The following is a 24112-nucleotide window of genomic DNA, read 5'->3' on the forward strand; positions in this document are numbered from 1 at the left end:
GTTTTCTAAAACAAAAAACTTAACACCCTTTAGTAACTACATTTTAAAATTATAACTAAATATTATAATAAACCACCTTTTATGTAATGTAATGTATAGTTTATGATCATGAAAATTCAACTTACCAGGGAAGGAGTATTAAAATTAATTTCTTCAAAGAAGCCATCAAATATTAAACTAAAGGTTGGATCTATAGGGGAAAAAATTTTTTTAAACATTTAGACTACTACTTTTTCTAGTCATACTTTTTCTATGACACTATTCTATACTTCATCAGTAATGAAAATAAAACATGCAAATTATAAGTAAATCATTAAGAAATTGAATTTCTATCTTGACCTGTTAATTAAACTACTGTGATTAGTATGATTTTTATCATTATTTTTAGAGTACAATCATTAACTATCAAATGGGCTATCAGTTTGTAAATAGAGTCTAACAAACACATTTTCCTACAGAAATCGATAGCATAGATATTCTACTGAGAATTTGCAATGAAAAATATGAGAAAACAATATTATAATATTTAGAATGAAAAAACTATATGAGTTTTAAAATTAAACACTGAATTCTAATTATTAGGAAAGGAGACCAATTCTCTTAGGTTGATGATGGTTTACTTCAGCTAAAATAAGCAATTAATCCATATGGAAGTGTTACCAGGAGCTAAGAAATGGCCAAGTTCAATATTAAGGAACTGCAGAAAGGCTGGGTTCCATAAAAAATTCTGACCAGTAAATGAGGTTTGGTTATTTAATATTATAGGTATGAGGAAGAGGTAAAGAGAAGAATATGTCATTTTCCTTGCCAAAACCCCTCCATTGCATCCATAAATTTGTCTGTCTGCATTCTAGGCTGTTGTTGGCTTCCTAAATATTGAACACCCAACATAATGATTCAGTGATTTTCAAGTCATTGCTATTTGCAAGGCAATATATTAACTTTGTCATTACTCAAGGCTGCAAATCAACTGCACATTTCAGTAATTCTTAGTTTAAAAATGATCTAGAAGCCTCCTCACTTTAGAAAAAAAGACTTAATTACCAGCAGACTTCTAAAGAAACATATCTAACTAGAATTAGAAGCTTTCCCCAAATATTTTAACCAAAAGTAACTAAGTGTAAAATCACCGGTTACCTACCGCTTGTAGTAAGGATTACAGGTCTTTTCGTTGTTGCCATGAATGTTTTGATTGCACTCAAAAACCCAGCATCTTCTTCGAAAATGACATCAACCTAAGAACCAATTATTAGAATATTAATGTACTGAGTAACAATACACTTAATGGATATCGGTTGTAAATACACAGTAGACATCCATTAGAGACAAAATTTACGAATTTCTAAACAGTGTGAATTCACCCCATGCCAAAAGCTTACAATGTCTTATACTACCAAAAGAGTAAAAAAAACTATCAAACATTAAAACCATTTCTTTAATGCAGTCACCTGTAATTGGATAAGTATGGGTCAGAATAATTTCTACAAACACTGAACAGTAATTGGATTGCATTAATCATGTTCCTGAAAAATTCTATGATTGATAGTTTCATTCAGTTTAATTTCAATAGAGACAGTTACTCCTGACTTTCTTGGCTATTTTACAGCCAAGATGGTAAGCTTTCATCATGAGAGACCACAGATGTATACTCTGTAAGCCTACCTCCTCAAAAAGAATAAGAGATGTTGCATTTTTCCTGCTGGGTTCCTCAGCCCCAAACTCTTTGACATTTGAATTAGTTGTGTTTGTTGACTTAGTCAGAATGGTTTGTTTCTGTTCGAAAGAACTTTTGATTCCTGCATGAATAAAACATTAACATTCTACATCAAATCAAATTTTAATAGAACATTGGATATTTCCACAGAATAAGCTCAAACTGAAATCTGCCATCAAAACTGAAACACAGTATCAAGACTCATATGTAGGACCTTCAGCGCAGCTGAAGTCTGATAAACAGCAATAGGAACTCATGAAATATGATCATATTTTTATGTTATCAGGGTCTTTGTCAATGTAATGTCTTACCTTTATTATTTTCCAGAAGTGCTCCTATTTCTTCATTATTTTTTGGCTTGGAAGACACTTTAAAATAATTTGCCAAAGTCTTAGGTGGAGGTGCCCGCTTTGGTCCACTGCTTTGTGGTGATGATGGAGGAAGTTTTCTTGGCGATGTAACAACTTTTCTGGGGGAACTTAATTTTTCTGCCAAAAATAAATTGCACTTAAAGACAAGCATTCTAAAAATTAAACAGATGGCAAGATTGAGTTATCCACAGATTACATTTCTACTCGTACCAGTTAAAAATCAAAGATATAAAAATTCTTTTCCATTCTTACAGTCTGTACACTCAAATATTACCATATTATTAGTTAAACTACCGGCAGAGAAGGTAAAACCAGTCATTTGGAAAAGATACTCTTTCCAGAAAAACATACATTCTTGAAGCAAATAACATTCATAATCCCTCTGCTCACTTTGTCTACGTCTGCTTGAGGTCAGAAGAGTCTGGAGGTGAAGTGATAATGGTACAAACCGAGCACATTACAGACTTTCTTGTCCAACTTCAACTTTAGCCCACAGTAACTGATACTGCAAGCAAACAAATGTTTTTCTAGATATGCTATGAAAGAGGGATACAAACTTAAAAAACAAATGGCTGGTGTCTACCCTTCAGAAGCTCAACCACAGCCTGGCATTTATTCCAGGGTATGTCCTTTTCTCCTAAATACCTGATTTAGTCTTTAAAGGTCCTAATTACCATCATATGGCCTCAGAGCAGAGCAGGATCTTCCTGACAGTACCAGCATACATGCACAGTTCCATGACTGTATCCTCTTCTTTTTTTTGTACCCTTATCTCCATGTGTCTTATCATATATCCTTGCATATGCATCATAGGTGTTTGAAAAACCCAGTGAAAATTTTGAGCTTGAAAAAACTATCTTAGACATCACTAGCATGTCATAAAAACAGGGCATTCTAACACAAGGAAGGAGGCGTAATCTCAAAAAAATATTTTAAAACATCACTAAGAGTGGGATAACCAGTTGTTATGTATCTCTTGCTATGATACCACAGGAAGTACACACCCCGTCAACACGCGTATGCTAGCACCGAAATGGAGAGAAATCTAATCAAGTCCACAGATCTAACTGCCAATTTACAAGAAATACAGGGAAGAGGAATGTGTTAACTAATACCATGAAGACATAATCAGTCAAATCCAAAATGTGGGAAATTTTATGACACATGACTAATGTTCCTGAACAAATAAATGACATGAAAAGAGAGGCTGAGGGAACTGTTAAAGAGATTAAAAGAAACTTAAGAAATATGAATTAAATATAAGATGTGGACCTTGTTTGCATCCTGATTTGAACAAACCATTTGAAACAACAGAAAACTGAAATTAGACTATGTATTAGGTCAAATTAGGGTATATAGTTAATTTTGCTAGGTTTGATAATGCTTTTTAAAACGCTTTTATCCGTTAGAGATACATATTGTACATATATGGGTAAAATTATATGATGGTCTTGAGATTTGTTTTAAAACATAAAGTCTAAGAAAAATAAAAAAGGCATGCGTATGTGTAGGAAAAGGTAAAAAATGAATGGCAAAATGCTGATAATTATATTTCTTAATTTTAATTTTTTAAAAGGTTATGACTTAAGGAAAAAAATTACTTACTTGGTGACTTGCCTATGTTGTAGCTATTAAAAATGCAAGGTTTCTGTGCGTTTACACCTTGCTTGTCTACTTGATGGGACTGAGTAGCTTCCTTCAGCTGAGACAGAATTTGTCTACCACTGCGTTGAGAAGAGGCATTCACTTCAAATATCTAAAAGAAGAATGTATGAAAAAAAGGCAGAATGCTTTATGTTTCATTTCTTTCCCCAAGGGTAATTATCACATTAACGTTTGTCCACCGTAGTCGTCACTGACCTTGAACCCAAGCTCCTGAGCACAGGCATATACTGCAGCAGTTTTCCCCACTCCTGTTGGACCTGTTATAAGAACAGTATTGCAAAGGCAATTCTCTTCTTCATCATCTGAACTGCCCTTAAAATCTGTGCTATCCAAGGCATCTGAAAAATTATTCAAAAACACATATAAAGTAATTGCTTAGGTAGCAATCCTATCTCACCAAACTCAATGACCAAATCCCACAAACTTCTTGCCAATAAATGCTGGAAACAAAAACTAGAAGACCAAATGTAAAATGCCAAATAAGCAGCTTTATAAAAATTTTTAGCTAATCTAACTCTAAAAATGTTCAGTGAAATGGAAAAAAAATGACTCAAAATACCTTCCTGTTTCTCATCTCTTTTTCCTTTCAAATTTTGTCTTTCTTCCAACTCAGCTCTTCTTTTCCAGTCTTTCAACCAACTACCATAAGAAAATGTATGTTAATAAAAATAATTCACAGAATATAAATATCTCTTAGACTATATGTTGAAATGATTGTTGGGGACAGTGATGGTATACAGTCAGTTTTTAAGAACTCCATGGTGCTTCCGAATCAACTACATAGTTAAATAATTTTACATAGGCATGAATATTTTAAAATGAAGTACCTTTGCCTAAATACACAAGAGTCTATGTGCAAGGATATTCACTGCAACATTATAATAGCCCCCAGAAGGAAAAACCTTCAGTAGAGGAAAAGATACCTTATGGCACGCTTACATAAGAAGCCAGTACAGAGGAACTATGAAGAACTGAGGTGGTCTGTATGATGACATGAAAGATGTCTAATACACAATGCTAAGTGTGAGTAGAAAGATGAAGTTCTAGGCTGGAGCTAGACTGCCTGAGTTTAAGCTCCACCACTTTCCAGCTGTGTGACCTTGGACAAATAACTCAACCTTTCTCGACCTCATTCCTCATCTATGATATGAAGACAACAATATTTACCCTCATAGGATAGTTCTAAGGATTAAATGAGCTAAGAATGATCAAGTACTTAGAAGAGTGCCAATCTCAGAGTGTTTATTACTATGGGTCCCAACTCCTTATATGAAATCCTTTGGGCCAAGTGAGTTTTAGAATTCAGTATTTTTCAGGTATTAGAAAGGCAATTTGGTACACATACCATGTGTAACATAATACCCCTAGTGGGTCTGTGGCAGTGCGTCCATAATGACTTAATAATTCTCGTTAAAAAAATATGAACTCTTACTAAGTGGGATTGATAAAGACTATAATAAACTTTACGTATATAATAAAGTTAATAAACTTACACTTTTCAGAACTTTTTAGAGGTGGGACTTGTAGACAAAGGATTATGACCTGAATTAGTAGTAATATGATCCTATTTGTTAGGAAGAAAGGAACTAATTTAGGCATAAAAATTTTTCTGGAAGGTTTTACAAGAAACCTTTAATAGTCATTTACCTCTAGGGAGTAGAAACAGGAGAAGAGAGGCACATTTACTTTCCACTTAAAATTCTTATTTTTTTTCCTTAAGATTTTACCATGTGATGTATTACTTTATAATTATAATTTCTACATTTTAGTACAAATAAAATAAATGAAATAGTAAAACTAGATTTATAAGCTACTTTATAAGTTTTACCAACCTATGTAACTTTTTTATAGCTAGCTCATTGCCTATGAGTTCACTGGAGTTCTGAGGTTGATACTTTTCTGTCCAAAGCATGTCTTCAGTTCCAGAATCTAAAGCAAAAAACACGTATTAAAGTATTTTGTCCCTAGACATAAACGTATATTCTTAGACATTCACATTATTATTTCACATAAAAATGATTATTTGTACAAATATTTATATTTACAAATTGCTAGAAAGGCATTTCAAAACCCTTCCCCCTTAAAAGCTAACCACCATTAAGGTCTCATGACAATAAGATTTCAAAGTACACATTAAAAATTTTAGTAGCCACTCAAGAAATACAAAATATGAAAAATAAGTTCCACCATAAAAAAAATTTAAAGAACAAATGCAGCATAATTTTTGTGGAGCCTCTTTTAACCCCTAAAAGGATACATTAAAACATCCTACTAAGTCAGCCTGAGTAAATGAAGAGATATGACACACTCCTGATAGAGAAGACTGAATGTTGGGAAGATGCCAGATCAATCTATCTACTAATGCAAAATCAAAACCCCAATGGAATTTGTAGGGTAAGGGAATCTATAGTTCATTTAGTGTGGTCAATGCAGGAAAACAGTTTAAAAAATGATAGATTTGCTGTACAAATACCAAAACATATTCTAAAGCTTTATAAATGGGTGAAACAGTCAACTCAATAGAATACTTTGGAAAAGATAGATAACCAAATGGGAATATGTCAGAAATATGTGAAACAGGTATAAAATAATAGGTATGGTGTGATTCTAGGGTTTTAAAAAAACACACGTATTTAGGGAAGCACAGAAAAGCCAAAGACCAAACACCACTCTGTTCCATGTGGTCACAGAAGACTCTCATCAGCGAGGCTATCACTTCTTATTCTACATTGCTTGAATGTTGCAATGAGCAAATCTTGAAAGAGAGAGGGGGAAAACGAGGGGCAAAAAAACAGGAAAAAAAAAAAAAAGAAAGAAAAGGCTCTAAGACCAGAAGGAGAAAAGCCAATTTACCCAGAACAGAAGATCCTTCCGACGCAGACTCTCTGTCGTCATTTATTATCAGAATATCAGAATCTTCTACTGCTTCTGTTTCCACTTCACACCTTGTACTCAAAGCAGTCTGTTTCTTTCTGGATGTTTTAGAAGATAAACCTTTGGAAGAATCTAGCTTTAACCCACTGGAGTTATTTCTTTTGTCAAGGTCTTCTGGTTTCCCACTCATCTTTGTTGGACTTTCGGAATGCTCATTTGGCTTCTTTCTTTTGGATTTATGATTTTCCGTTCCCACTCGTTTCCTTTTAGTTTCTTTTTGACTGACACTGGGCTCTAGTTGTGGACATTCTATTTGGAAAATTATAGAAATGCATGTGCTTACTAATGAACAAAAAAACAAACTTTAATGCACAATAATCTTAATATCACTTCAAAATATCTAATAGTTTTATTATTTTGTAAATGAAAAGGCAAGGATCAAACATGGCATACTGAAAGCAAGCTGGATATCTTGTTATTTGGACTTCCTTTTGGTACAGGCTATGTAAACTACTTCATCTAAGGCTTCCCTTAGTACATTATTAATATTTGAACATAATTAAAGCTGCCTTTGGGCTGGCAACTCTGGTAGCTAACACTGCATGGCACTAGATGCTTTTCTTCAGTTGAACAATTCTCCCTGTCAACCACAAGAAATTCTCTCCATGGTGACCACTTCCAAGAATCAATGGCTAAGCTTAGTGGTTTCAAAACTGAAATGTTAATGGAAATGATAATAATGATCATTAACCTTGTTTACGATGACACTCAGAAAGTACGTGGTGCTCAGTTCGTTTTTTTAGAAGCAAAGGGAAGTATTTCCTCAAAGAACATTCAGGATTTGACCACACAATTTCCTCCAGCAAAAGATTCCTTACTTCTTCAGTCAAATCTTTCCTTCTCCCCATAAACTGCAATAAAGAATAAAATGCTCAATTAGACACATATTGTTTATTAATAATAATCACAATACTGCCAACTACTTTTTATCTATAGTAAGTCTATGCCAATGCAGGATTAGCTTCAGTCACTAAACACCACCTTGATGGCAAAGCTGCATTTGCATAGCTTTAGAAAGACTTAGTTCATATTTTTATTGTTCTTTCTTTTCAAATACTTGTATTCTACACATTTATTTGGCTATAATGCTGACTTACAAAGTATCTAAATGTACTATATAAACTAACATTCTTTTGAAACTGGCTATCATTAATCCTTGAAATGTTTTTAAAGCACTAGGAGTATTTAAAAGAGGTATGTACTTCAATTAGGATTTACTTTTTGAAATTGTATTATTCAAGGAAAAAATGAAGTTTAGGCTACAACAGATATCCAACTTTTTTTTTCCTCTGAAAGATGTGAAGGAAACATCCTACAATGGATGACCTCTCTAATACTTACCACAACAGCAGAATTATTATTTTTCAAATTTGAGTCTAATGTAGAAAATTCACCAAGCGCCATAACACATTTTGAGAGATCTACCACTTTAGTATTAAGTTCTTTAAGTTTAGTTAAGAGAGGACAAGTGGGTGGTTTCAAATGCCACAGGTGGCACCCTAAAGAAAAAGAGAAAAATTATGTTAATCACCTTCATTCTCATACTTATCTATTTATCAAACGCCAAGTATATAAATGTAAACAGACTTGACAACAATTAGTTAACACAAAAGCACCAAAATTCAAATGAGTACACAGGGAACAAATCCTCGCCTCCAACAAATGCAACTAATAAAAAACTACGTGGTCCTGCCTTCCAATTGTTAAAAATAAGCAAATATTAACAAATTTTCTTTTCTTTTAAATCAACCTTACTACTCAGGGTAAAAATTTCAGGGCCAGTTAACCTGGTTTAAAGTTGAAACTCTGATGTCAGACCTGGATTCAAATCCAGACTTTGCCACTCACTAGCTAGGTAAGTGGGCATGATCCTAAACCTCAGTTTCCTCATCTGTAATGTGGGGGTGACAATTATAACACTCAACCTTCTAGCGCTGTTATGGGGATAAAACTAAAAATGCATGTTAAGTGCTCAGAAGAATGCCAGACTATAGTGGATGTTCAATAATTCTTAAGGCTCTAAAAAGAAGTTCTCTGTGCTTGCCTCATCTGCTCATCTACAAATCGATATGCTAAGTTCTACAGTAGCAGTCCTGTGAAAATGTGTTTATCAAAATTATAACTAATTTCTATAGTTGAACACACTACTAGAAAATGCTATTAAAAATGCACTAGTAAAAGTAACAAGAAAGGCTTCATCAATGGAATGGCCAGTAAGAGAACTGGGAAAAAAGGAAAAGTAGAATATTATAAGAAAGACTGACTGGGAAGTTCCCCACACAAAACAGAGGCTAAACAAAACTCCAAAAGTATCAAGGTCAGAAACATAAAAGGGAAAAAAGAAGAACAGAACACAGTGAACATTTCAGGAGTAGAGGGAGGGCCCTAAACCAAACCACAAAGGCCGTTGAGAAGAATATGTTTATATGCTGGCAAAAGAATAATTCTACCTAGGAACAACAACAAAGCAAAGATGTAAGGCTTTGTACATTACTAATTAAAAACTATTTAAGTGAAGTAAGACTGTGGCTGCCATGGCATTGAATCCAAAGAGAATTAGATTACGATCAAGCTAACACCACCCTACAAGAGGTCTGTGCACAGCCATGTGGGAAGAGAGCAGACCAGAGCAATGAAGCCCTGCTCTTTGTTACCTATTCCAGAAGACACTTCTATGGAACTAAACAGCAAAAGCTGCGCTGGAAAGGAGGCACACAGATTTCCCTTGAACATTCAGCAGTAGGGTGGGCAAAGGCCGGGCTGGTGCTCCGCCGAGAGATTCTTACAGATGGTCTGTTTACACACTGCTATGACTTCAGAAGGGAATTCCCTTCCTTTAGAACACACTGCCTCTCTGGACACAACATTCCCTGAAGGTCAGCGCTCACATTCGCACGCGTGCCTGCCCTCCCCTCATATCAGGGAAGGGCCCTCCCCTGGTATCAGGGGTAAGATGCCTGTGGCTTTCTTGCCCCACCCTTTTCCTCAGTCCAAGGCTGAAGAAGAGAGGATGAAACACAACTTTAAATTCTCACTAAAATCACCGTAAGAATTATATTTAAACCTGTGTCTCACCTTAAGCCAACTTACACAGTTTCATATTACTACTAACATTTTAAAATATTTAATAGTAGAAAGCTCACCATCATCTCTTTGCTGAACGTGAACGACTCTCTGGAAACCGGCACTCACTGCATTGTACACGTCTAATGCAGCAGCTTTCTTGGCGATCTGTCGTTTCAACAAATCTGGCAAACCACTCATGAGAAAGTCACGCTTTGCTTTAAACTGTACATCACAATCCTGAGACTTCTCAGATGCATCTTGACTTTTAAGAAAATGACATGAATATACAAGAGCTAAGGTTATAAACATTAAGAAAATAAACTATCTATAAAATAAATACTTCTTAATTTTACTTGAAAAAATTTAATCAGCTACCTGACATGTTAGCTGGTCAAATTCTTTTCCTGCGTATCATAAAAATGAAAATCTATCAATGTTAAAAAATTAAATAAAAAATAAGTATACGAAGAGAAAAATGACTTGAAGGACATCTACCAAAATGTTAAGAGGCTATGTTTGATTGGTAGGTGAGTTTTTTCTTGTCTTTTTTCTTTTTTTTTTTTCAAGAAAAAAACATACATTTATATTATAAGAAGAAAACAGAATTGGTGCCATATTTCTCAAAGTTAATACAAGAACTTCTAAGGTAATATTGTTTCCTATATAATAGCAGGAACATTAGGGCCCTTAGTGCTGTGTCTCGGTTTTACCTGGCTTACCTTGCTAACTATAAGAATGTTAACTTCAGTGGGAGAGTGGTGCAAGGGCAGAGGAGGGTGGGACTATGGCGTGGTGGAGGGGACAGAGGGTGTGGTGCTGGTGTACACCCGCTTCCTAGCCTGCCATACATGGAGTGAGAACTGTAGTAACAGTTTGACAGATCCTTATGCTAAATACGCACCCACCTAACAACAGAGCAATTCCACTCCTAAGAATTTATGTGAGAGAAATGAGAACACTTGTCCACACGTGTGTATAGGAATGTTCATAGCAGCCTTATGAATAACACCAAATAATGGAAACAACCCACATGGCCATCAGTGAAAGAACAGACAAACAACTTGTGATGTATTCATATAAGGAATAGCACTCAGCAATGAAAAGAGCCTATGGATACTGTAGCATTTGACAGAAAGAAGCCAGAGGCAAAAGTGTACCTCCTGGACCAGTGGTAAAGGATTCTGGGAAGCTGAGATGCTAGCAACCAAACAAAAAATGAGGCAATAATGCACTCCAGAGAAAACAAACTGGTACAGGGAAGGAAAAGTAATCACAGTTTTCCACTGTTCAGTTCAGCTGTGATTAGCATGTCCACAGTCATAAGATGTAAACACTGAATGCTGATCCAGGCAAAATCAGAATATAATCGTCCTCAGAGGATGGGCAGAGGGTCCTGTGTGGTTGGGGGGGCTGGGGCCAAGAGAAGGAGAGAAGATTCGATCCTTATTTTGCACAGTGTAAAGTCAGTAAATAATCCCAAAACTGAAAAATCAAAAAGAAAAAAGTGACCTCCTGTATGATTTCAGTTCTATGAAACTCTAGAAAAGGCAAACTAATCCGTGTCAACAGCAGATCAGAGGTTGCACGGCACTGGGAGTGGAAGTCAGGGGTTAACTGCAAAGAGGCACTAGGGAATTTCTGAGTGATGAAATGTTCTCTATCTTTATTGTGGTGGTGATCACACAGGTGTATTTGTTAAACCTCAAAGTGTTTACTTAATATGGATGCAAATGATTGTGTGTATACTATCTGAATAAAGCTGATTTTTTAAAAATTGTGTTTTGTGTACTGAGCAAAAGCAGTTAGACACAAAAGAATATATAAAGGTTATGTGAATTTCTGAAACAGACAAGACTAACCCTCGGCAACAGAAATGAGACTATTCGATGGTAATAGAATTAGGGGTAATCTTTTATTGTGGTGTTGGTGGGGGGGGGTAACAGAAAAAAAGTACTTAACTGTTCAGGAGTAAAAGAAAGATGTTATATCTATCTTGATACAGTGTACTGATCAAAACTGTATGCTTAAGATTTGTGTATTTAACACTAAGTAATTATTCCTCAATAAAACTGAAACAGGAAAAAAATAAAATAAAAATAAAAACCTCAACTTATGTCCCTAAACCTGGTCTTCTCCCATGTGCCATCCACTTGCACAGACCAGAACTTAAATGTCATCCTTTTACCTTCCTCTCTCCCATCCCCATCCCCCCGTGTCTAATTAATTAATCATCAAGGGTTCTTAAACTTATCTCCTAAAATCTTTTCATGCGTCATCTCCAACACCCGAGTCCACACCTCCATCATCTCACACCAAGGCTCTTGTATCCACTCTAACTCCTCCTACATTCCATTCTTTACACAAGAGCCAAGTTAATCCAGCAGTCAGATTAAACTTTCAAAATCCAAATTTTATGTCCATACTCATGTTTAAAACTCTCTAATTGCTTCTTATGGCTCTTAGCATAATGACAAGATTCTTCCATATGGCCTAAAGTCCCACCTACATGGGCAGGCAGCCACCTCTCCAGCTTAATCTCACATTCTTCTCACTCCTGCTCTCCGTGCTCAGGCCACACCGGAATTCTCCCAACCTTCTGTATTCACCATGCTCCTTCCAGCCACAGGGACTCTGCAGACTGTTCCCTCTGCTGGAACACTGCTAGCCAACTAATGAACTCCTGCTCACCCTTCAATTCAGGTGTCATTTCCTCAGCAAATCTTTCTTGGCCAGACCAAATCTGCCTAATCTAATAAACCTTTGTACCTCTCCTTTTTAGCACAACTGCAATTTTTCATTGGTTGGCCCAATTAATGTTTAATCATAAATTATCTTCCTCTAGAGTGTAAGCCTCATGAAGACAGGGAATATGTCTTATTTTCCATAATATTACTAGTACCAAAAACCGTGTCTGGTACGTAGCAGGTATTTAAATATTTACTGAGTAAGTTCGTAAGTCAGTGTCCTGGTATTTGTTTGCCTGTTTATTTTTTCACTATTTTGTCTAGAGATGGCCACAAAATGTCTACAGAAGATCAAGATCTTCAAATTGCAGTTGTAGCATTGTCAATATTGTCATCTTTTAAAATGGGACTTATTAAAGCTTCAAATGGTAATTTACATGCCTTTTCATCAAAGTAAATGAATAAAAACAAAATACATTCCATAAAATATTTTGGCAACTTAAAAATTTGTATCAGACTGACCTGCTTTCATCAAAACCAAGGCCTGGATCAGCTGTTTTCTGAGCCCTTCTAGTAAGAAATAAAGGAGCAACTTTCATTTGTCCTTAGAAAAATAAATACTTAGGTTAGCATCAAGGTTTATCATCTCCACTTACCTCCAGCTACTTTCAAAACTCTTAAAAATTTTTTTTCACCAAAAAATTTTCTATATAATAAGCTCATCTCTCCACCTGGCAGTATCAGTATCAGAATCTCCCAGGAAGCTTTTTTTTTTTTAAACTACAGATTCCCACAACCCACCTCTGGAGATTCTTAGTAAGTCTAGGAAAGGACCTAAAGATTTAAAGATTTATCCAGATGATTTTGATCTTCAGTCAGTTTGGGAACTACGAAGCGAACAGGCTAAACAGAAAGAAATGCAGTAACTACAAAGGGTAGCTGAGTGCTACCCTCTGTAAAACCCTTCACTACATTATAACTTTACTCATTAAAATAGAAATGTTTAATTAAAAGGTTATATTTTATAAGATAAGAGATTAAATTAAAATGAGACCTTTCAGAACAATGTAATCCCCACCAAAACGTTCTAATGTTCATCATCAATGCTACCAAATCTGATTACCAGGGACGTTTTTAGGAGTCTTAAGTTTTTTTCCTAGCACATCATTCAGACACTGAAGTTTCTTCTGATTTTTCTCAGGATGCTTTAAAGAGGTAGAACTTGAATCTATTATCATTACAGAGTCCTAAGACAGAATAAGAAAAAAAATTCTTAGTGATATACAATTAATGCCATTCAAATTTCAAAAGGATTACAGTGCTAGAAGACATAGACAAGGTAATTACATTAGCAACTCCATATAACTCCGTCCGAAACTATCTGATACAAAAAAAACCACGATATGAATGGCAGTAGTCTTGTGTATCATACAAGGTCACCTGATCAAAGAGTAGACTCATTATGACCACAGATTTTTTTTTTTAAATAAGCAACTAACAGACGACACTCCAGATAAAAGAATCAATACAAGTTATAAAAATTCTATACATCCTAGAAATGTTAGATAAAGTCTGACAAGTTTTCCTGTGGCCAGCATACCTCTATGGAGCGCCTACTATGTGTTAGGCAATACAGCAGCTACTGAGAACACACAGCCAAATGAAACTCAAGAGCTGGTGTCAAGGTTACACCAGGGTTTGGGGACAGAGAAGGGGCTAGTCCATGAATAGTTAGTTTAACTAGGTATAATACAGTATGGTAAGAGTAATATTGACAAAAAAAAAAAAAAAGGAAGTAAATTAAAGTACACATAGGGAAGGAAACTATCTGTCTTGAAGGCTTTCAAAAGGAGATATTGAATTGTTCACAGCATTATTCATAGCCAAAAAGTGGCAACAACCCAAATATCCATCAACTGATGAATGGCTAAATGAAAAGTGGTATATCCACATAATAGGATACTATTTGGCAATAAAAAGAAATGAAATACTTATGCTACAATATGGATGAATCTTTAAAACATTATGCTAATTGAGAGAAGCCAGACACAAAGGACCACATATTGTATGATACCATTTATATTAAATGTCCAGAATAGGCAAATCTATAGAGAAAGAAAATAGATTAGTGGTTGGCTAGGGTTGGGGGTGGGGAGATTGGGAAGTGACAGCTAAGGGGAAGAGGGTTTTCTGAGATTAATAAAATATTCTAAAGTTAATTGTAGTGATGAATGCACTACTCTGTGAATATACTAAAAGTGACTGATCTGCACACTTCAAATGGCAAATTATATTTCTACAATAAAGCTGTTTTAAAAAAAAGAGGAGGGAGGGTAAAGCTCAGTTGTACAATGTGTGCTTGCCATGCACGAGGTCCTTGGTTCAATCCCCAGTACCTTCATTAAAAATAAGTAAACCTAATTACCACTCCCCCCAAAAATAAAGTAAAATAAAATAAAAGAGGAGATGGTGGCATTTAGCAGGATTTAAAAAATCTGAGTAGGAATTCCTCAGGTAGAAGAGAGTACCTAAGATACATTTCAAGCTGAGAGACTACAAACTGAAAAAAGGAAAAATTGCACCCTTTAGGGAGAAATGAATAATTTAGTATGAAAGAGCAAAGTGTATCTAAGGAAGGGGATTGTTTGAGGAAAGGGAAAAGCTAGTTTAGCCTATGAAGAATCTTGAAGGACTTGATAAGGATTCAGACTATATTCTGTATGCAAAAGAGAGCTAAACACTTTTAAAAGAGAACTGAGAATGATATTCCACCACGTCAAGGCCATCGTACAATTCTACCTTATAACTTAAGAGTGGTTTCCTTCTTCTGTTCCAAACAGCAGAACAGGACAGAATTTAAACCAATAAATATTTGGAATACTTACTTGTGTTGCTGACCTTTCAGGAAGTGTCTGATGTCTGGACGAACGCCTCAAAGGTGTCACTATCTCTTCAGCAGCTTTTGACCTACTAATGTGTAATGCTTTTGCTTTTTCAATGAGTTGTTTTGCTTTTGATACATTTTTGGAAGCACTGCTTACCTAAACACAAATGTGAAATAATAATTGAGGTCACTGGCAAACATTTTATATTTAATAGAAAAAAACAGAAAAGGCAAAACTTTGGAAAAAAGTAAAAAAAAAAATCAGTGGTTGACAGAAGTTAAGGAGAAAAGAAGGGATGAATAGGCGGAGCACAGAGAATTTTTAGGGCAGTGAAACTACTCTGTCTGGTACTATAATGGGGATGCATGTCATTATACACGTGTCTAAACCCACAGACTGTACAACACCAAGAGTGAACCTTAATTTAAATATGGACTCGGGGTGATAATGAAGTCAATGTCAAGTTCATCAACTGTAACAAGGGTAGTATTCTGGTATTGATAACAGGGGAGGCTATGCATGTGTGTGGGCAGAGGGTATATGGGAAATCTGTATCTTCTGCTCAAGTTTTTCTGTGAACCTAAAACTGCTCTAAAAAATGAAGCCCATCAAATACACAAATAGAAATATATAATCACAAATCACATTAAATGAAAGACAAAAAAAAGGTCATTCAAATCTTACCAAGGAAATTAAATTAAAATGTGTCTAGTGATACTTGATTTGCCTTTATTTCTTACTTGAAATCTATCCAGATAAATATAATTTATCTGAAAAACACCCAGAAAGATATGTGTATTAGATGTCTGTATAGATTAAGATTGTTGGTTATTTCCCCACCATCTTCATGGTATCTCTTCTTTGATTTTAGTCACTTTCAGGCTGAATCCTTTGGAGAGAGGTTGAAAAGGCATTAGGTATGGAGAACAGCACTAGAAAAGAGTAAGGTCCAGCCTTCAGATCTTGCTCTGCCATTGATGTACTAAGTGATCTTGTGCATTTAAATACTATCTTCTAGATAATGTGTTTTCCACATTCTGAGTTCTACCAGTTTTTACTTTTGGATTTGAAACATACAGCAAGCACGCTGTAAAACAGTTTATATTTTAAAAATAACATTTATCTATTTCAGCATAGGAAAAAGTCTCGACAGATGAACATATAACTATTAAAAGTGGGCTGCCCCTAGAGGGTAGGAGAGAGAAGAGGAAAAAAAGTTTTCTCTTTTAATTTTATACACTACTGTTTTTTAAACAAATGTTTGCTGGTTTTTTTTTTTAACTTTAACTTTTTTTTTTTAAAAAGCATTAAAAAGAAGAGACATGGATAGTTAAAACACATGTAAGGTTAGGAATGTTAAGATTTGCTTCTATAGTAGTGGAGTGACAGATTTGTTGTTGCTCTGCTAGCAAAATTTTTGACAGGCTGATGGGCCTTATGATAAGTTAGTATTCAAAATAAGCCACCTACATTTAAATGAACAATAGAATCACTGAAACAGTTATACACAGAAATACGTTTTAGTGAATGTGTAAAAAAAAATACACATTTTGGTAAGTAGAAATCTGTTTTTTTATAATAGTTATTTTTCTAATAAAGTTTTTAAAAGTTCATATTTACAAAAAAACAGAAAACAGAAAAATGAAGAGAATGAAGATCAACCATAATCCTAACACCTCAAAAAACAGTCATTCCCAGCAGCCTCCTTTCCGACCAGGCTGTCTGTCCTCCCAGCTCTTATGTGGTTTCTCCTGACTACATCAGGCACTTTGGTCCCAACAGCTCTACTTTCTTCCTGTTTATCAGCCCTGCCCTGCTCTCCTTTGCCACCCAGCTGAAATTCCACTGTATATCACTCTTCAAAATGTTTTGACCTCCTGTGACACCACTGTCCTTCAAAACAGGGTTAAATATTTACTTTATGAGATTAATGCTATGAGTACTACTCATAGTACCTGGAATGTAACATGCAATCAAAAAAAAAAAAACCAAAAAACAAACAGCTGTTAAATAAAAACAAAAGAGAAACCAACTTTCTGTGGCAGTGACTTTCACCCAAGGGTTACACCAGAATCACCTTGGTGACTTCTGCAAAACATACATACTTGTACCTACTCACCCTGGAGAGAGTCCAGTTCTCTCATGGAGGGGATAAGAAGCTTATTTTGCAAAAGCAGCTAACATATTCTTAAATACCTTACCTCTCCCTTTAGGATAGTGGTTTTCAACTGGAGGTGATTTTTTCCCTCTAGAGGATATTTGGCAACATCTGGAGATGTTTTTGGTTGTCATAACAAGGGGAGTTGGAGTGCTACTGGCATCTCATGAGGGCAGGGTTACTGCCAAACATCCTATAATTCACAAGACAGTCCCACACCAAAGAATTATCCAGCCCACAATGTCAACAGTACCAGGACAGAGACCCCACTTTTTAGCCTCTAATCTATAGAAATAAACCAAAAAGTCAATCATGCTTATTTCCATAAGCAGTCTTAAGAAAAATGATTGGAATGTAACTCTCACTAAGAAAATTTCTTCTAAGTAAACTATACTATCTTTATTAATTTTTCATCTCACAATAAGATATGTTGATCTCTTAATAATATGAAAAATAATATAGGGTTGTAGTTAACATAACCAGTCTATGAAATACGTGTATCTTGTTTTGGTGTATGACTTCCAATAGTAGAAGCTGCTGTTCCCGGAAATATATTATCACTTATAGGACTCTCTAATATTTCAATTACCTTTCTAGTTTGAGACATAAAATCTTCTTCAGCTGCTTCAGATTTCTTAGATCTTTTCTTAGATTTTTTCTTAGATTTCTTGGGAGTACTAATTCTGGTGAATTTCATTCTGAAAAAAAAAAGATATTCAGACACATTTTCACGATTATAATGTGTAAGAATTTCAATTAAATATAGAAAAGAACCGAGTGGGGCTCCAGTTTCTGGACAGTTCTGAAACAGTAAACAAAAACTAAAACACACCCCCATTAGTTTCAAGCCACTAATTCAAAAGTAAGCCAAATGTTAAACTCTTAGAAAATATAGTTTCCTTTTATAAATCATAAGCTTTACAGAAAATTAGCCCGTAGGATCACTCTTACATTAGCAAGAACCACCCTGCAAGTATATACCTCATAGTATATGGCTCAGAAATAAAGTTCTACAATTTATTTTTTCTCTTTGTTAAATGCACAGAAATCATATTTGGAGAATGTTTCTCCAGGAATTAGCAACTGCGATAAAGAGTTTAAAACTCATCTAAAATACATATAGAGTACTTCTGAAACCATGCCTGACTTTAAATCAAATATGGAAATTAAGCAGCATGTTTGAAACTCTGTTTTCTTTTTCTTATAAATCAGTTGTGTTCTAGGGAAAAATAATACTCTCCAACGCTTGAAGTATTTTCCTTCCCGTCTAGTAATATACACAGAATACTCAGAATTTCAGAACAAAACAGAAGTTTACCTAATAGGGCTCTCTGAATCAGAGGATACTGTTATCAGTTCTGCTGTATATAAGCTACGCTTTTCAGATAAGTTGGCTGCTTTTGGAGTGGAAGCTTTTACTGGACTATCGTCTTGTGCATCTTCATAATCAGTACCTCTAATGATTATTGTAGTTGGTGTGCTGCTACTTCTTACAGATCTTCTGTTTGATCTGGGTGTGGAAACATTTACCAAGCTGTCTTCAGTTCCACCTTTAGAGTGTATAACTTTATCCTTGACTGGTATGCTGGTTTTCCTTGGAGCCTTAGTGTTACACAGAGAGGAAATCTTTATAGGGCCATCATTTGCTGCATCTTCACAAATGAGGCTTTCATGGGTACGTAATGTGCTATTTTTGAAAACTGCTGTTTTCTTTTGTCTTAAACTCATTCTAAGCCTGTTTTGATTTTGTTTCTCTTTAAGGGAAAAAATTGTTTCTTTCCTTTGATTATTTCCCTTTTTATTTTCACCTGGAGTAGCACCAGATTCTAAACTTTTTTTATTCTTTTTCTTCAGCTTTTTACTTTTCTCCTTAGGAAAACTTCCCTTATCAGTGTGTGACTGTGGATTGTCATTATTTGAAACCATATGAATATTAGGACTTTGCATGACTTTTTTAGAATTATTGTCTCTTCCTTCCTCACTTGAAGGTTTTTCATTGAGCTCTTTCTGCTTATCAGAAGACTTTTTGACTCCATTTTTAAGTGCATCTGATACTGGCTGCCTAAATGCTTTCATAAACTGTTGTCTTTCTTCTGGAGTGCATTTTGGTTTCACAGCTTCAGAACTTCCAGCCTCCAACACTGCCAATTCAAGTTCTTCCTCATGTATAACGACGTTAGATTTTCTTTTCTGAATCGTCTGTTCATTCTCAGGATCAGACAGACTACTTTCCATTTCCACCTGCTTTTGTTTCAGGAAAATTGAGGGTATTTTCCCTGTCTTTTTGGGAGGAACAGGGTGAACTTGTGCAAGAACGGTGACTGTCTTAAAGCGAGCCTGCTGGGAAATTTCATAGGTTTCTGGGTCACTCACACAACCACTTTTGCCTGTATCTTCAGCAGTTTCAGAAGAAATACAAATTGACATTGTAGAGTCTGGTATCTGTTCCACTTTATTTTCCTTGTGACTTTTTAAAAATTCCTCATACGAGACAGTTACTGTACTATCGTTTAACTGGGCTGTTTCAGTTATATTATCCCTTGATTCTGCAACATTCGCAGGACTTCCGACCTCATTACTTAGGCCAGGTATTACCCGTTCACTACCTTGAACATCTCTTTTAAGGAGATTTAGTTCCTCTGCCAAGGGTAAACTTTCAGATAGATCTATTATATCTCTGTACTTCCTTTTCCTCAATTTTCTGCAATCATTTTTTGTGGGCTCCTGTTTAGGATTTACTTTCTTAGAACTTTTTTTGGAGGTCATAGTGCTTGATTGTTTTTTGATACCTTGAATACTTTCTGCAAGTATCTCTACATGTTTCTTGTAGAGTAAAGCAGAACTACTTTCCACAAAATTGTCATTTAAACTAAAGTCTTCTTTGCTATCATCACTATTAATTTCAATTGGAGATTCATTTTCAGTTTTAATAGTACTTAGTTGATGAGATAAATTAACTCTCTTCCCTCTCTTCTTACACTCTGTCTTTGAGAACATTTCCAAAGGTGTTTTACAGTCTTTGCCACTGTCAGCAGGCAACGGTGTGGATGACTTTATCTTGCTCTTTTTTGCTGTCTGAGTCTTCTCATTTGTGGATGAAGTCTTTTTAAAATAATCCAGGATATTACTGGATTTTGGTGGAGAGAAAACCCTGTCTCCAGTCTTCCCCACTGGTGATAAATATTTTGTAATTGTTTTGCAAGAATTTCTGTCATCATCTTTCCTTCGCTTCTTGCATGCCTATCAGTTTAAAAGAAAAAAAAAAGCACTTATTTCAAGCAAAATACTACAAAACATACATTTTAAACATGGACCTATTATTTTATGTAATAGAATGAGAAAAGACTCCCTTAGTTGATAAACATATTACGAAGAAAAAAATGCTTTAAAGTTGAACCTACATCCAAATCTCAATGTCATATCAAGCTATACAATTATAATTTGTGCAATTTGCCATATATATATTATACTTCAATGAAAAGTTTCAAGACCAGTACACTTGTGTACAAATGTGTTAATTACTGCTGGCTTCTGTTTACTCTGTGATCTTTGATTAGTAACACCACTGCACAGAATTTATAATGAACATGTTACATACAAACATGTAAAGTCTGATGCGTGGTAGGAACTCTGTAAATGTTATTTCTATTTCCTTTATACTTTTTGAGTTAAAAATAAACAAATTACTCTATTTCCAAGAAACAGGTACATAGTGAACAAGTCTAGGATCCCAAAATTTACTAATAAGTAAAAATTATGATGGACACTTACTACAAATAAAACAAATAAGACTTTCCAGTGTTTTAATTTGCTATTAAAACTGTTGCTGCCTGCCTCCTACACTATTTTTTTCCCAACGAAAGGTCTTACATATTTATTACTGAGCCAAAGCACTCGTGCAGAAACACTAACAAAAAGAGAAAAATCATTTTCCCAATTAAACACATCCAGCCATTCAGATAGCAGTGATGCTTTCAGAGTGACATGGTAAGACGTAAGTGACCCTAACACAATGTAAATACGTGTGCCATCTCACGTGGGGGGCTCCTTAGAGACCCAGCTTGGTTCTTCTCCAACGTCTTCTCTTGGAGCTGTACCTGATTTTATTACCAATTTTCACTCGAATCCATTGGGGAATGGGATGATTCTGCATTTGTTTCTTGGCCAACAATCGCTTGATCCTGAAAGTCTTGTGAGAAGACGTGGCGAGGGGCAAACCCAACCTCACACGGGATGGCGGAGAAGAGATGAGAGCTACACTGTTTATTACCCTTAAAAAAAAGCTCCATCAGTCTTTTCTTTAATTCTAACTGCCCTCAGTTCATTTGTTAGAATAAACTTGCCAGAATAACAGGGAAACTTCTAAAAAGGTAAGTAATAAAGGAATTATACTTCTGGAAAATTAAAATATATTGTAAAGCTACCATGATTAAAAGCATAGCACTGATGCATGAACAAGCAGGCCACTTAATAGAATGGATGAGAAGATCAGAAAAAGACAAGCATATATTTAAGAATTTGGTATATAATTGTAGCATTCAAGTTATAAGGCAAAGAATTAGTTAATAAATAGTACTGGGACAAATTTTTAACCATCTAGATAAACAGGAGGCAAAATAAATTACAGACAGATTAAATTTTACATCTTAAAATGAAATGGTAAATGTATTAAAGAAAATGCTAATGAGTTGTTATTATTATCCTGAGCTGTATCAGAGACGCTAGACCATAGGCCCTGGAGTCAGATCTAAGTTCAAGTGCTAGTTCTGACACGTACCAGTGTGGGACCTTAAGCAAATTACTTTCAATTTTCTAATTAACTTTTTCTAACTTAATTTAACTTACTTTAAATGACTTCTTAACCTTCTGTCGTCTGTAGAATATAGATAATAACATCTCATCACAAGGCTGATATTAAGTTAAATAATGTGTATAAGTACCCTACTCTTACAATACTAAACAGTAAGCATCATTACTATGAAATAGGCTCTCGAAGCAGGGCACCAAAAGCAGAAACTAAAAAAAAGGTTGAAAAACTGACCAGGATTTGGGGAGGAAGGAACAGGAATGGAAAAAGAAAGAAAGAAAAACTGACCAAACAAAAACCCAAAACTGTATAATTCTAGTATCAAAAGTCCTTCCTCACACCTGATCCAAGCTGAAAAACTGCCTTGACTCAACAAACAAGTATCAGTATAACAACTATTAGTAAGCAGAAAAAAACACTCAATTCTAAATAAGTGAACATACATCTTGGCTCACTTCAAGGATACCAGTATGCATACTTCAGTTAGAATGCTGGATTGAGATGAAAAGGTGTAAAAATATAGCAGCTGTCTACTGTAAGATGCTACTCCACTAATTCATGGCATTAGAATCTCTTTATAACGACTGCTTAGTGCATTTCACTGAAACTTGATGAACACACGAGAATAACAGCATGCCAGGTTGCAACTTCTAACTGCAGTATCTTAAGCTCTAGAACAATGAGAAACTGATTTTTAAATCAAGCACTTTGATTCCTGTAGTGACAATCTAACTGGTATTCCTAGAACAGTGGATAGGTGACTAGAAAAACTTAAAAGATTTTTTTCAACGCTAAAGTTCTAATAATTCCTTATCATGAACCCAGACTTGACCCTGGGATCCTCCAGGACATTTCAAAAGCCCAAAACATCAAGTTTCACCAACATTTCAGGATCTGGGAGCTGGTCCTTAACGAGACATCTTAACGTCCCCGCAAACATCTCACAATCCCAATGTTTGTAGGGACCTATCATGACTGTAAGATACGACGCGCTCTAGCAACTGTTCCACATAATGGCACAACTGTGGAGCCTCGCCCCTCCTTTTCCCTCATAGATCCTAAATCAGAATCACCTTCCACCCATCCCCTACATACGGAGATACTCAAACTCACGTCAATTTCGTAGTCCTTCACCGGAGGCGGAGCCGTTGCCGCCGCCATGGCCAGGACCCCCACCATGCTCCCTGCTTCCCGGAATCCCGGACCCTAGGATCTTGCGCGGCCCGGCCCGGCCTGTCTGGAGGCCATGGAGGCGGCCGGCTCCAGCAGGAGCGAGGAGCTGGGCCGTGGGGTCCGCCTCGGACTCCCTCGCGCCCACTGCCCCGAGTGGTCGCAGAGGCTGGGCCCAGCTCAGCCGAGTCGAACGCGGGAAGAGGCGGTGAAAAAGCGCGGGCAGCGAGGACTCGGGGGTGCGGCCGGTGATAGCGGGGCGCCCTGGAGGCGGGCGCTCCAGTTCTGAGCAGTCGGAACTGGGGCGCAGGCCGAGAAAGCAGGCCGAACGCAGACCCGACCCGGCGCTTTCAGAGGGAGTTCTTGTCAATTGGGTTTTCGCGCCGTCCTGAGCGCAGGGGGCGGGGCTTAGGTCGCTTCCGGAAGCTGTCGGACGGTGAGCCGGTAAGGCCAAAATACTTCTTTGGCGAACCTACAGAAGGCAGGACTGTTTTACCGTGAAATTAAAAATTGGCGGGGATTTGGGAAATTCAGATTTCTCACACCCAGTTTCACGGATGAGGTTGTGATTTGACTAAAGTCTGTTGGTGGCAGAATTAAAACCCTAGACTTTTGACGCCGCAGACTAGCCATAATTGAAAGTGGCAATTTCAAAAAT

At 36.0% G+C, this 24112-nt stretch overlaps 2 protein-coding genes across 3 annotated transcripts in view; both read right to left on the reverse strand.

The window, feature by feature from the left end:
* Positions 1-23861, reverse strand: part of ATAD5 (ATPase family AAA domain containing 5) — a 35027-nt gene extending 11166 nt beyond the window's left edge. For both annotated transcript variants that reach the window (XM_045519071.2, XM_045519070.2), the window contains exons 1-18: positions 23398-23861; positions 18796-20717; positions 18067-18175; positions 15320-15475; positions 13558-13681; positions 12957-13038; positions 9828-10012; positions 8026-8183; positions 7376-7535; positions 6604-6933; positions 5583-5679; positions 4310-4389; positions 3946-4088; positions 3691-3841; positions 2026-2202; positions 1663-1796; positions 1142-1235; positions 126-190 (exon numbers count right to left, since the gene is read on the reverse strand). In XM_045519071.2, coding sequence (XP_045375027.2) covers positions 126-190; positions 1142-1235; positions 1663-1796; positions 2026-2202; positions 3691-3841; positions 3946-4088; positions 4310-4389; positions 5583-5679; positions 6604-6933; positions 7376-7535; positions 8026-8183; positions 9828-10012; positions 12957-13038; positions 13558-13681; positions 15320-15475; positions 18067-18175; positions 18796-20717; positions 23398-23463 — 4233 coding nt within the window. In that variant the 5' untranslated portion in view covers positions 23464-23861. The remainder of the gene's footprint in view (positions 1-125; positions 191-1141; positions 1236-1662; positions 1797-2025; positions 2203-3690; positions 3842-3945; positions 4089-4309; positions 4390-5582; positions 5680-6603; positions 6934-7375; positions 7536-8025; positions 8184-9827; positions 10013-12956; positions 13039-13557; positions 13682-15319; positions 15476-18066; positions 18176-18795; positions 20718-23397) is intronic.
* Positions 21526-23257, reverse strand: LOC105071611 (large ribosomal subunit protein eL39-like). The gene is made up of 2 exons (XM_045519081.1): positions 23169-23257; positions 21526-21700 (listed from the first exon to the last, which is right to left on the reverse strand). Exons 1-2 carry the CDS (start codon positions 23255-23257, stop codon positions 21526-21528), a joined length of 264 nt encoding a protein of 87 aa, XP_045375037.1.
* Positions 23862-24112: the final 251 nt, after the last annotated feature.

Source organism: Camelus bactrianus, chromosome 16 (genome assembly GCF_048773025.1).
Source record: "Camelus bactrianus isolate YW-2024 breed Bactrian camel chromosome 16, ASM4877302v1, whole genome shotgun sequence".
NCBI lineage: Eukaryota > Metazoa > Chordata > Mammalia > Artiodactyla > Camelidae > Camelus > Camelus bactrianus.